The following is a 12,618-nucleotide window of genomic DNA, read 5'->3' on the forward strand; positions in this document are numbered from 1 at the left end:
CATTGAATAACTTAAAAGAAAAACGAAAATTGTTTAAAAAACAAGATCAATTAAATGGCGACCTTTATGGCCACGGAAAATTCTGCTCTTTTTGCCGCATCTTTCATCACTCTCTCGCGCATATTGGTCGGTATGGCTCTCATTTCGGCACGGATGCTGTCCTTTAGCTAGTCGAGGGTTTAAGGATTACAGGCATTAACTTTGCTCTTCAAATAACCTCACAGAAATAAGACTAGAGGAGTTAATTCGGGAGATCTCAGTGTATCACAATTGACTTGTTATTTTTAATATACATCAGCACTAATTCAGCGCGTTGTTTCGACGTGTAGCGAACCATGGTTACCAAAACATGTTTTATCAAGCTAATCGGTCGATATTTGAGAAAAATAGTTTAAGTTTGAGTTTAGTTTAAGTCGGCCCACAAATGATGGCGCACACTGTATAGCTGCTTATAAAAGTGCGTTGGATACTGTGTAAACTGTATTAACCAGCTCCTATAACAATTTGCCTTTTGCACTGTGAAGATATACCGATGTACTAAGTATCTTTAATAAATAATTTAGCAGTTAAAATTTTAATTTTTTTTAAGCCGTTATTTTTAATGTTCTTTACATTTAGTAGGTGAAATGTCTTCCACGGCGTATTTTTTGATGCGGTTGGACATTTCTACGGCCTTCAAGAGACTAGAAATAAATTCAAAATGTGATTTTTTGTAAGGCGATTGTTGAGCGATCAGAGTTTTGATAGCGACCGAATTAAAGACGAGATTCGATAGTTTTTATTCAATTTATTAAGCTAATTCCGCACAATAAAACAAATAGCGGCCACGGAACTCCCAAAATACAACAAGAAGAAGAACCGCTTTGGCGCAGAAGCTCTTCCAAAGCTCCCAAAAGCGCATGCGCTACAAAATGACAACAAAGTGCATGCGAATCTGGGAGACAAAAGAGAAGATTAAATGCCGCTGCAGATAAACAAATTATCAATATTCTTATTAGCCTATCTGGTGGCTGCTTAGCCCAACATCCTCCCCCCTATTGAAGGGCGTGCCTTCAATAACAATTTTGGAAGGGCAGCAGACACATCTTTTAAGGGATATTCCACAGGTTGCGTAGTTTCATTAAGAAGATTAAGAACTTACAGGGCGAAAAAGGCACACCAATTTCTTCCAAACCCTTGACCATTCATTGCTCCCCCCAATAGACCAATGCGGGAGTCGAGTTCTCCTAACGAGTGCAGGGGGTCCGGAACGTTGATTCTTCTCCTCTTCTCCTTCTGCATAGGGCAATCCAGCATCCCGCGATAGTCCATTGCGTCCAGAAACCACCCATCCAAATAGTGTATTTTGGACAACTGGGAGGCAGTGACCTAATTGGATTTGGCCAACTGACAATAGGTTGAAGAACAGGCTGGCTCCAATTAGCAGGTCCACACCTTGCGGTCTGTGGAAGTTGGGATCAGCCAGCGCTACGCCGTGAGGAATCTTCCATTTGGAAATATCAATTTTAAGGCTGGGCTGACAGTCCGCAATATGAGACACTATAACCGCCTCTAGGTTCGCACAATATGTGGTTAGTCGAGACTTCACACACACATTAACGGAGGATCCATCCGTAGCAAACTCAGTGCCGCCGAGACCTGCGACCGCTACACAGCTTTTGGTGCGAGGAAGCTGAAGTTGACTTGCCAGCCGCGATGAAATAAGGTTAACTTGTGAACCAGAGTCCAATAACACTCTGCAAGGCAGAAAGGCACCTGATCGACCACGGATGAGGATATTGGCGGTTGGCAGAAGCACTTCAGTAGGGCGATCCTGCGTCAAGATCGTGTTGATTGACTGGGAAGGCGGGGCAGCAACGGCAACACCAGCGGCGGAAACCAAACCTCGTAGTGGTGGGGAATTGTTAGAGCTGGGCAGCTGCCCGCAATGGTGCAACAAAGCATGATGTCGGCAATTGCACTTTGGACATCGGGCAGCTGAACATCCGCGTGCAAAATGACCATCCTCCAAACATACAAAGCAGCGGGTCAGCCGTCGCACTTCGTCGTACCGTTGACTAAGTGGCAAGGCAAGGAAGCTGGGACATGTAGGAAGCGCGTGCGCCAAAACACCACACAGGGCGCATAGAGCTGGACGAGCGTTGATAATCATGCACGACGATCGGTTATTCGTAGATCTCCCTCGGCCCACTTGGTTAGCTGGTGGATACGCAGCCAAAGAAAAGTCGACGCATTCAAGAGTCCGGCACCTTTGCTCCAAGAATCGTGCCATGGACTCCCAAGACGGAAGGCTGTCGTTGTTTCCGGCCAGAGTGTCTTCCCACTTGGCTTTTGTGACAGGATCCAACTTCTGTAGGACAATCTGGATGAGCAAGCATCCTTGGATCTCGGCAGCTGATCCGGAACTCATGAGAGCACGCATATGCCCATTGAACCGATCCGACAGCTCCCGCAACGTAGCAACAGATCCGGGCTCGACCACACGAAGCTGCAGGATCTCGTTGATGTGAGACTGGAAAATTAATCGCCGATTACTAAACCGATTGCGCAAAAGGTCAAGAGCCACATCGTAGTTCGCGTCAGTAATTTCCAGCGCTCTCACTGTCTCCAAGGCTGACTCGCGCAGGCATGAAATGAGCCACCGGAGCTTTTCCATTTTTGTTAGGTGAGGATGGCTGTCAATCGTCGTCTTAAAAAGGGCGAAGAAATCCGGCCAGTCAACATAGCCGCCGCTAAATGTTGGCATCGGCAACGGTGGTAAGGATGGGGCTGGCTTGTATGGCATGGGTGAGACACCGTCCACCTGCACACCGAATGTCCACCTGCACATCAGTTGCCAGCTGCGAGAATTTCCAATAAAGCTCACTCCCGATCTCGCTGAAGTTAAGCTCCTCCAACTCTTCTTGAAGCGCGGTGAACCGCTCACGCAAACGCTTCTCCACTGACTCCAGCGCCATAATGGTGCCATCCTCATTCCGCGCTGCAGCCTTCACCTTATGATGCAGCGCCTCCATCTCCTGGCACGTCAACTCTGCTCTTCTCCGCAGCATCCTTTCCCGGCTTGCGGCAGCAGATCCAGTAGTTCCACATCCAGACTCCATCCCGCAAATCTCCAGTGCGAGTGATGCAAATCGACAACCAAGAGATGTTTTTTTTTATTTTTGTGTTTTTCGTACCGCAGTTTTTTCAGTTTCTCGGGAAATTAAACTAATTGAACTTCGGGCGCGATCACGTCGGGGTCACCAATGTTGAGCGATCAGAGTTTTGATAGCGACCGAATTAAAGACGAGATTCGATAGTTTATATTCAATTTATTAAGCTAATTCCGCACAAATAAAACAAATAGCGGCCCGTCAATAACAACTCCCAAAATACAACAAGAAGAAGAACCGCTTTGGCGCAGAAGCTCTTCCAAAGCTCCCAAAAGCGCATGCGCTACAAAATGACAACAAAGTGCATGCGAATCTGGGAGACAAAAGAGAAGATTAAATGCCGCTGCAGATAAACAAATTATCAATATTCTTATTAGCCTATCTGGTGGCTGCTTAGCCCAACAGCGATATTTATATCTTTATATGCTAGTAAATCCGACTAATCAAATTGCATAATTAACTTTTTTGGATTCGCAAAGTTAGTTTTTGGGACTTGTGCCAGCGTCAAATCACTAATCATCATTTATTAGTTCTCTCATTTTAACAAGCAGCAGCAGTCCACAAATTGCCCGTTATCAACAGATCCATCTTCTTTGATTCTCCCAGATTCGCATGCGCTTTGTTGTTCTTTTGTAGCGCATGCACTATGGAAGCTTTGGTAGAGCTTCTGCGCAAGCTCTTAGTTAGGCACTTGATTGGACCGGCGGCTGCGTTTGTTTTGGCTAATATTGAAATCGAAATTTGATGGATTTGACGGAAAAAACGAACTTTATGAGCTTTAAGTGGATACTTAAGGTCGTTAGAACTATCGGTTTTGAGTGAATTTTAGACCAGAATTTACTTGTTGAGCTTTTTGGTTTCTGATGTACTCTTAAGAAAAATTTCCATGAAAGATCTTATTCGTTGGTTGCACGTGTCCTCAGACCCACTTATTTCTAGTTTGAGAATAAATCCACCGAAAATAGGTAGCACACTGTCATCAAAAGCAATTAAACTGTTAAATTCTACGGCAGATTCGAGTGCAGAGTTGATAGTACATACCTTCAACGTGAGCTCAAATGCAGATGACGATTCTGCATCTGACAGTGATTATGATTAAGACTTGCTAATTTTCTATAGGTTCAGTATTTCTTAAATATTAGTAGATACATCGTAATAACGGTAACTTACAACATAAATGGTCTATGAAAGGCCGGAACCTCCCGACGAGATAGTAGAAAAGCTAGCACAGGACGAAAGGCTTAGCGAAAGACTTAATATAGGCCTCATTGTAGGATGTGACTCCAAACTCCACCGCTTACCACTTACTATGGGCGGGCTCCAACACGAACGACCGCGGGTGATTCTCTTTTCCACATTATTCTTAGGTCAAACATCTTCTAGTGAAATAAGGGAGATGACCCCACCTTTATTATTGCAAATCGTAGAGAATCCATTGACCTCACGCTTGTATCGAAACGTCAAGCGAAGCGCTCCTCATGGAACTTCTGCTGCTCCGACATCGAAAACACAGCCCAAGCTGCGAGGCTTAGGAAAATTCTATCCCAATCAGCCAAAACTCTAGGCTATCTTAAAAAAGTAGATGGCACATGGACAAATACAATTGAGGAATCTCTAGCTACATTGCTAGAAACCCATTTTCCCGGTGTATTGGATAGTAAGCTTCTTACAAACTTCAAAATGGAAATTGATCAGAAAACCCTATACTGGGTAATACACAGACGAGATAATACATCCTCAAATCCAACAAGCAGGAGACATTTCGACAAATAGTTTTCTAAATATCTTTAACAGATCCCTTCTACTAGGCAAAATTCCACAACAGTGTCTCAAATCGCGAATCGTCTTCATACCCAAAGCGGGCAAGCCATCGCATACGACCCCAAAAGATTTCAGACCAATCAGTCTATCATCCCGTTCTATTCCACTCCCCCACCCAAATCTCTAACGCACAGCATGCTTACAAAAAGTGTAAATCCACCGATCCACCTCCAAGCGCTCATTTCCAAAATAGAGAAACCTTTTCTCATAAGGAATATGAACAGGTCGCCCTTCTGAACATAGAAGAAGCCATAGAAGCCTTTAATAACGTTCTCCATAACCAGCAGCCTGAAGACTCTTGGGGTAGATGACCACTAGGCATCGGAGCCTCTTTTAGACTATATCAACGCGTATATACTATATACGCGTTATATACACGCGTATACGCGTATATACACTATATTCAACCCGTAGTGATACCCATAAGGGAAGCAATAAAGAACCTAAACATACACAACTCCACACAAAGAGTAACCAATATATACAGTGACAGCCAAGTGGCTCGATCAGCTCGGTCATCAGTAACTCCAAAACAGTCTCAGACTGCAGATCATCTCTCCACGATATCATACGAATTGGCGCGCATGGGCACCACCACACCGCTGCAGGGAGGACAAGCTCCAACTTGGAGAAGCCAACAAGAAAGAAAACCAGCTCAGCTGGGACACCGTTCCCAACTGTGGGCTGGCCCGCCAACTCTAGCCCATAATTTCAAAATAACGAACATCACAACTACTTAGAATAGATAGAACCTGGCTAGTGGGAACTCATTCTAGAGAACTCATACCGCTCCCACAAAGCCACGATCATCAATTTCCCCTCATCAACCAGGAGAACAGTCTACGAACAAAACTGAAACAATGATATGTAATCTTTAACAAAGTATGATGGATTTTATGACATTCATGCAGACAACTATGCAAGATCTTATGCGAAAACTAACGTTTTGATGGAGCTGCTTGTTGCTCAAAACCAGAATAAGTAATCAATGGCTCCACTCCGTATATCACTGTGGAATGCCAACGGCGTTCAATTCCTTAACCATAACCAAACTAAATCCCTTAAAATAACCATACCGATGTAATGCTACTCGCAGAAACTCATCTCACAAATAAATACAATTTTCAAATTCGAGAATACTTCTTCTATAACACGAATCACCCAGATGGGAAAGCACACGGAGGCACCGGGATTCTGATTAGAAATCGCATTAGGCACGGCTTCCACGATAGTTTCGCCACTAACTACATGCAAGCTACATATATAGATGTACAGATGGATCACCGTTCCTTAAAGGGTGCCGCCGAATATTGTCCTCCTCGGTTTAAAATATCCGAATCCCAATTCACGGACAATTTCAACTCTCTGAGCGAACAATTTATAGTAGCAGGAGACTTTAATGCCAAGAATACGCACTGGGGATCTCGACTTGTGACTTCAAATTCCGTTTGGCAGTTGTACAATGCAATAATAAAAGCAAGCAACAAGCTAGACTGTGTGTCACCTGGGACACCTACATATTGGCCAACAGATCCCAGAAAACTGCCAGAGTTGATAGATTTTGCAGTCACAAAAAATATTCCACGCAACCTGATACGCGCCAACTCCTTATCAGAACTATCGTCTGATCACTCGCCTGTGCTCCTCCATTTAAATCTACTTCCAATTGCGATAGATAAACAATTCAGATTAACAAGGAATAAAACCAACTGGCTTAAGTACAAAATATATGTAAGTTCGCATATAGAGTTGAATCCACGTTTGAATGACGAAGCTGATATGAACTTATCCACAAACACTCTTGAATCCGTCTTGGTCGCAGCAGCTCGCATGTCAACTCAACAAACGCAAACCACATCGTACAATCATAGTTCACGAACGTTGAAATAGAACAGCTTGTTCTAGCATAGCGACGCTCACGGCGAGAGGTTTAAAGATGCTACACGGGAGAGCACACTCATCACACAGCGCACCATTAGAATCTGCAATGCCAATTAGTACATCCAGAGGCTATTGGGTGCTGTATCAGCCCAATACAGCATCAAACGGGATCTCACTGTATCTCACTGTATAAAGTATCATAACGAGACATGATAATTTAAATTCAAATATTTCCCAAGAGAGATGGAAAAAGTCGATCATCATAATGATACTAAAACCTGGCAAAGACCGCACAATTGCTTCATCATATAGGCCAATTAGTTTACTAACGTGTCTATCCAAACTCTTCGAAAAATGCTTCTTGGCACATATTACCCCATATCTCAGAACACACAACAAAATCCCGACTCATCAATTCGGTTTTCGAGAAAAACATGGAACCATCGAGCAAGTCAACCGCATAACTTCAGAAATCCGAAATGCAAGAGAGCGCGCCGTAGTGAGTATGAACGCGTGTCGAAACTTTGAACGCGTTTTTCTCGAAACCAGGTTTTTGAAATTTCGGGGAAGCACTGACTCAAAACTATTCAACCGATTTGGCTTAAAATTTAACTGAATATTCTACATACACATATCTAAATACCGAACCTTTAAAACATTCAAATTTCGAATAATAAACGGAAAAACATTGATTTTGAGTATTTTTTTTTTCAAAACTCCAACATTTATACAATTTCTCACTTTCTATGCATATTTTTGGTTCAGTCACTAGAATAGGGTCTACATAATAATAATTTCTTTGATTTTTTCAATTCGGATGCTTACGGAAGGCTGTGTGCTTCCCCGAAACAGCTCACCATTCTTTCGTGACCTCTACTTCAACAGAAAATACTGTTAATAATTTAAAGTATAATTAAGTCAACTAAATTTTTTTGTACCCTAGAAATTATTAAAATAAACATGTAAAAGTTACAAGACGATCGCATTTTATTTTCTTGTTAAAAAAAAATGTCAAAACAACGTCCAAATTTGGGCCGTCACATTGGTCTACTACCTTAATAGGCAAGACTACCCTTCACTTACTCTAAACAATACAGTGGTTCCTATAGCAAATTAAGTAACATATCTTGGCCTACATCTCGATAGACGTCTTGGCGCAGCCACATTGAAGCCAAAAGAACCCATTTAAAGCTCAAAGCCAGCAGCCTCCACTGGCTTATCAATAGCCGCTCGCTTAGCCTGGTCTATAAGGTACTTCTATACAACACCGTTTTGAAGCTAATTTGGATGTACGGCTCTCAGTTGTGGGGGAAATGCAAAGAACTCAATCAAAAATTCTCAGAACCGTCACGGGGGCACCGTGGTACGTTCGGAATGTGAACATTCGCAGGGACCTTCACATATCACTCGTCAAAGAGATAGCTCATATCACAAAAAAGTACTACAACAGGCTATCAGTACATCCAATTATCTTGTGAGCAGCGTTGCCAATTTATGGGGAATTCCCTAAAGTGCGGGGAATTTTAAATTGATTGGGGATTTATTGACATCTTATTCTCGTCGGTAAATATTTCATCATTCATTATCCACACGACATCGACCTTTTTTAAAAATATTATGTATAGCAAATCTCTGTGACACCACAAAAATTAGACGATGAGCTCACGCAATGCTGGATTTTTGTCAACATGGGCTTGGAGTTCAAAATAACATTGATACTAAATGTTACTGGGGTAAAGTTTTTCGTCTGAAAAACGCTGCGGGAGAATACCTGTTTCCAAATATAAAAATTGTTATTTCGTTGTTGCTGATACTGCCTTATTCCAATGCATCGATCGAGCGCAAATTTAGTGTTCTTTAGAATTTGAAAACTGAAAATCGACTTAATACTGTTGTAATCGACTGTTGTATCATTTATGAATAATGATACGATAATGATACTGTTGTATCATTTATGGCTGCAAGATAAGGAATTAAAAAACTAGGCGGCAGCGTCAAGTTCAACCCGTCAAACAAAATGCTATCGACAAAAATATGGAAAAGAATATTAATGCTAACTGTTTGTGTTTTTATTTCAATTAATTAAGAATACTAATATGAGTTATACTCAGCTAGTAGAATATTGTTTCATTTAAAAAAAACCCTGCATTGGCAACCCTGCTTGTGAGAGCCCTCAAGCGAGTTTCCAGCAGTTCCAGCAGATTTGCAACCTTATTGTTAGACTCTTAATGAGAAGATTCAATAAATAAAACCAAACTTAAAAAAAAAAATACCTGAAATCTATCCTTTTTTTTTAGATTCCGGAAATCTGTCCTTTTTTTTAAATCCAATATTAATTCTTCCAAAAAAGGGACTCAATACTGCCTATTTTTAATATATTTTCAATAAATTCTGAGATTAAAAGCAAAATAATTTAACAATATTCCAATATTCAGAAGTGAAGGGGTATCGGGATTCTGCAGGCAATAACCCTTATGAGGACCTGATAAATTTTTCTCTCAGCCTTCTTTCATTGCCATTGAGGTAGAGAGAATTTTTAGACAAGTAAACTTGGTGAAAACAAAAATTAGGAACCGTTTATAGGTAGATACATTAAACAAAATTTTGGCAATCAGGTCATAATTATAACTTGTCTGAAAAGTATCTCCAATTAATAGGCTCCATGGCTACTTATGAGGTCAGTAATAATGACAAAAGAAAATGAATCAAAGATGCCTTAAAACTTGTATCTTAAGGGGGCTAGCGCAGTTGGCGCGCCAAAAAATAGACATTTTCCCGAATTTTTTTCTCGTAAACTTCTGCATTTTTTTGAAATATCGCTTTAGTATGTGAAAGTACATCATTTTAACTTAAATTAAAAAAAAAATAGAAAATATTGAGCAGTTTCAAAGAGTGAGGTCCGTCTAAAAAACACGGGCCGCGGTGACCAAGACTGTGGAAATCGTTTGAGGATCGTTTGAAATCAAAAAATGAAACGGATTTACATTTATTGAAAGTTTATCTAGTATTTAATCGATGGATATTAAAAAATAAAAATATTCGACAAAATGGCGACCTATCAAAGTTGAACAATAGTTTTTCGTTAAAAAAAGCGGTAGTTTTTCAGCTGTAAAAAAAAAAAGTTTTGCATAAAAAAATCAATCCTTCGATTAAGTACTAGATTATTATGTATTAAAAAAGCATGCCAAATTTCAAGACAATCGGGTCACTAGTTTTCGAGTAAGAGTGGTCACAGACTTCAAAAACGTAGTTTTGAGAAAAACGTGTTTAAAGTTTCAACTCACTATTACAAAAACCGGACGCCCCTACCTTTAAACATGTGTATCTCAATGAATTTTCACCGGATCATTTCAAAATTTTGTGAACACATTTCTAAATATATACACTTTAGAAAAATGCAAAAATTCGATTTTTTGAAAGTTACAAGTGCGCATGCCCCCTTAATAATGAAAAATAAAATTACTGAAAGCAAACTTGTTGTCCTTTTTTCTATGCTTTTTTTTTAATCTTTTCATCAAATTTTTTCGTTTTTTTCTCAATCTGTCTATTTTTAGGAAAAAATATTGGCATCACTGCTTTCCAGCCCTGTAGTCTCTCAGACTTCAACACCTGGGTGACAGGTTCCTCAATAACATCTCAATGATGTCTGAAATAGATGCTAACAGGATAGAGAGATTGACCAAAGCCTCAGGGTGGGGGAACTGGTAGACATAAGTCCTTCCTTTGCGAATAAAGGAAATTTAGATCCGACCTACGGTATCACAATGAACCGAATGCGGACTAAGTGTGGAGGTTGTCTTCACAAGAGTCTCAGTCTAAGTGACAAAAATTATTTCTAATATACGGTAAGTTTTTAAGTCGTATTTTTTTCACAGAGTAGCTATACCTTGACATTAAAAAGGACAAAAAAAATTAAAGGATATTAAACGCTTTGTGTTGATAAAAACTGCATCAAATTCAAAATTTTTAAAAAGTCCTTATTAATGTGATCATGCGTGTATAAGAAATTTTTTTTTCAAAATAAATATTACTTTTATGAAATAATAATAACGATACTGACCTGAATCTGCGGGAGTAGTGTGTAAAAATCCATCTTTATTTTTTTTGCTAATTTTCTTATTTGGTCTATGTAGTATAGGGTCATTCTTTTTGTCTTTCCTATTTTTTTTCAAACGTGGACTCGGCGTTGATGGGATCATAAGTAATGATGGCTCAGAAATATCAGATCTAACAAGTTTCGAACTATTATTGTCATTGTCATCCGAGTCTGAGACTATGTCAATAACAACAGAAACTTCGTTCAACTTTTTTTTGCTCACATCGCACTTGTTAGAAATAGTGTTCAAGGATTGATTAATCAAATGCTGCTGTGGCGGATTAACGGGTCCGCTTGACATGTTTTGTGATAGCCGATTGTAACTGTGCACAGAATTTGTTGAATTATTTTCTCTTCGATTCAAATCGTTAATATTATTATGATGAGGGCTTGATAAGTTTGAATGAGCCTGCGAATTTACAGAAAGTGATGGAGTTTCAGACCGGTCAATATTCAAATGAATATCTGAGAAAATTTCCTGCGACGGTAATGAGGATGAAATTGGCAAAAGAGAAACAATCTCATCAAAATGTGGTGTAGACGTTGTCGATTTTAAAAATTCTATTGATTGTGTCTGAAGCTGTTGCTGAGAATCAAAAGTTGTTTGTTGAATTCCCACCATTTCTCGCCACTTTTTTAAAAGTGACTTGGCACGACGCGCTAGATGCTCATTTGTAGTTCTCCGCCTTAATTGATTAATATATTTCGCCAGTCTGGTGGCCTCCAATTGTTCCTTCGTAATTTTCGTGCCTTCCAAAGCACATATGACAGAAAGAACTGCATCCATATTAATGACCTGAAAATATATTTAATGAAGTACTTCTTTCTCTATTTAAAACCTAAATCATAAAACGTACATCATAGTTTTGGTCAAGAGCCTGAGATAGGTGGGAAGTTAGCTGCTGAATTTGGTATTGGTTCATTTATATTTTCCGGTTTGTCACGCTTCTTAAATCCAAACACCAGGATAGTCCAAACTTTAACATATATTTTGCTTCTTAAAAGTAACTGTATATTAATATTTATTAATTAAAAGTTATTTTAATTAGCTAAAAAACAGATACAGTTTAAAACAGCAAATTTCAATGCGTCACAATTTATATACATATATATGTATATATATAAATATGTGCAATGCTAGTTACATTTATTGAAATATATATGACTAGCTAAAAAAAATATATTCTTACATATTACAAGCTCACGCTTATATTTTAGATAATTTTCTTTATAGTAAGTTTCCTAATTGAAGATTTGTACATGAAAATGTTAATTTATTTTAGACTTCTAATATCGGTAACAATCGCCATTTTAAGAGACTTCTTAGTGTGCCCACCATTCAAAAATTCAAACATATCACAATTACAATGAGAGTGAGGAGAGAAGAGTTTGTGTCAGGGTCTTTTCGTCACGAAGAATTCAGATTTAAAAAACAAAAAAAATACCAGAAATTCAAATGGGAATGCCAACTCGCAGAAATGAACATTTTACAGGCACCTAGCGAAATGTCCGTCAAATTAGCGTCGAAGTGGAGCAGTGGAATCGGAACACGGCACCGGACTTTTTTATTTTCGACTATTTTGCTTTTTACTAAAATGAATAAAATAAAGACTTGAATTGTTAAGAACTGAATAATTTATTTTTTTCTCTTACTTTGAACGGGATATA

At 39.4% G+C, this 12,618-nt stretch overlaps 1 protein-coding gene across 10 annotated transcripts in view; it reads right to left on the minus strand.

Annotated features, from left to right (window-relative positions):
* LOC6506041 (mediator of RNA polymerase II transcription subunit 26) overlaps nt 1-12,361 on the minus strand; it is a 164,693-nt gene extending 152,332 nt beyond the window's left edge. For 5 of the 10 annotated variants that reach the window (XR_006507818.1, XR_006507817.1, XR_006507819.1 and 2 more), the window contains exons 1-3: nt 12,141-12,356; nt 11,808-11,958; nt 10,915-11,746 (exon numbers count right to left, since the gene is read on the minus strand). Coding sequence is in view for 7 of the 10 variants with exons in the window: in XM_044717602.1 (XP_044573537.1) it covers nt 10,915-11,746; nt 11,808-11,873 (898 nt within the window). In the remaining 3 variants the exon portion in view is untranslated. Of the gene's footprint in view, nt 1-10,914; nt 11,747-11,807; nt 12,038-12,140 lie in introns of those variants that run through there. The other 5 variants (XM_044717601.1, XM_001953408.4, XM_014904090.3 and 2 more) reach the window with 5 other exon arrangements.
* Nucleotides 12,362-12,618: the final 257 nt, after the last annotated feature.

This window comes from Drosophila ananassae, assembly GCF_017639315.1.
Source record: "Drosophila ananassae strain 14024-0371.13 chromosome 4 unlocalized genomic scaffold, ASM1763931v2 tig00000054, whole genome shotgun sequence".
Lineage (NCBI taxonomy): Eukaryota > Metazoa > Arthropoda > Insecta > Diptera > Drosophilidae > Drosophila > Drosophila ananassae.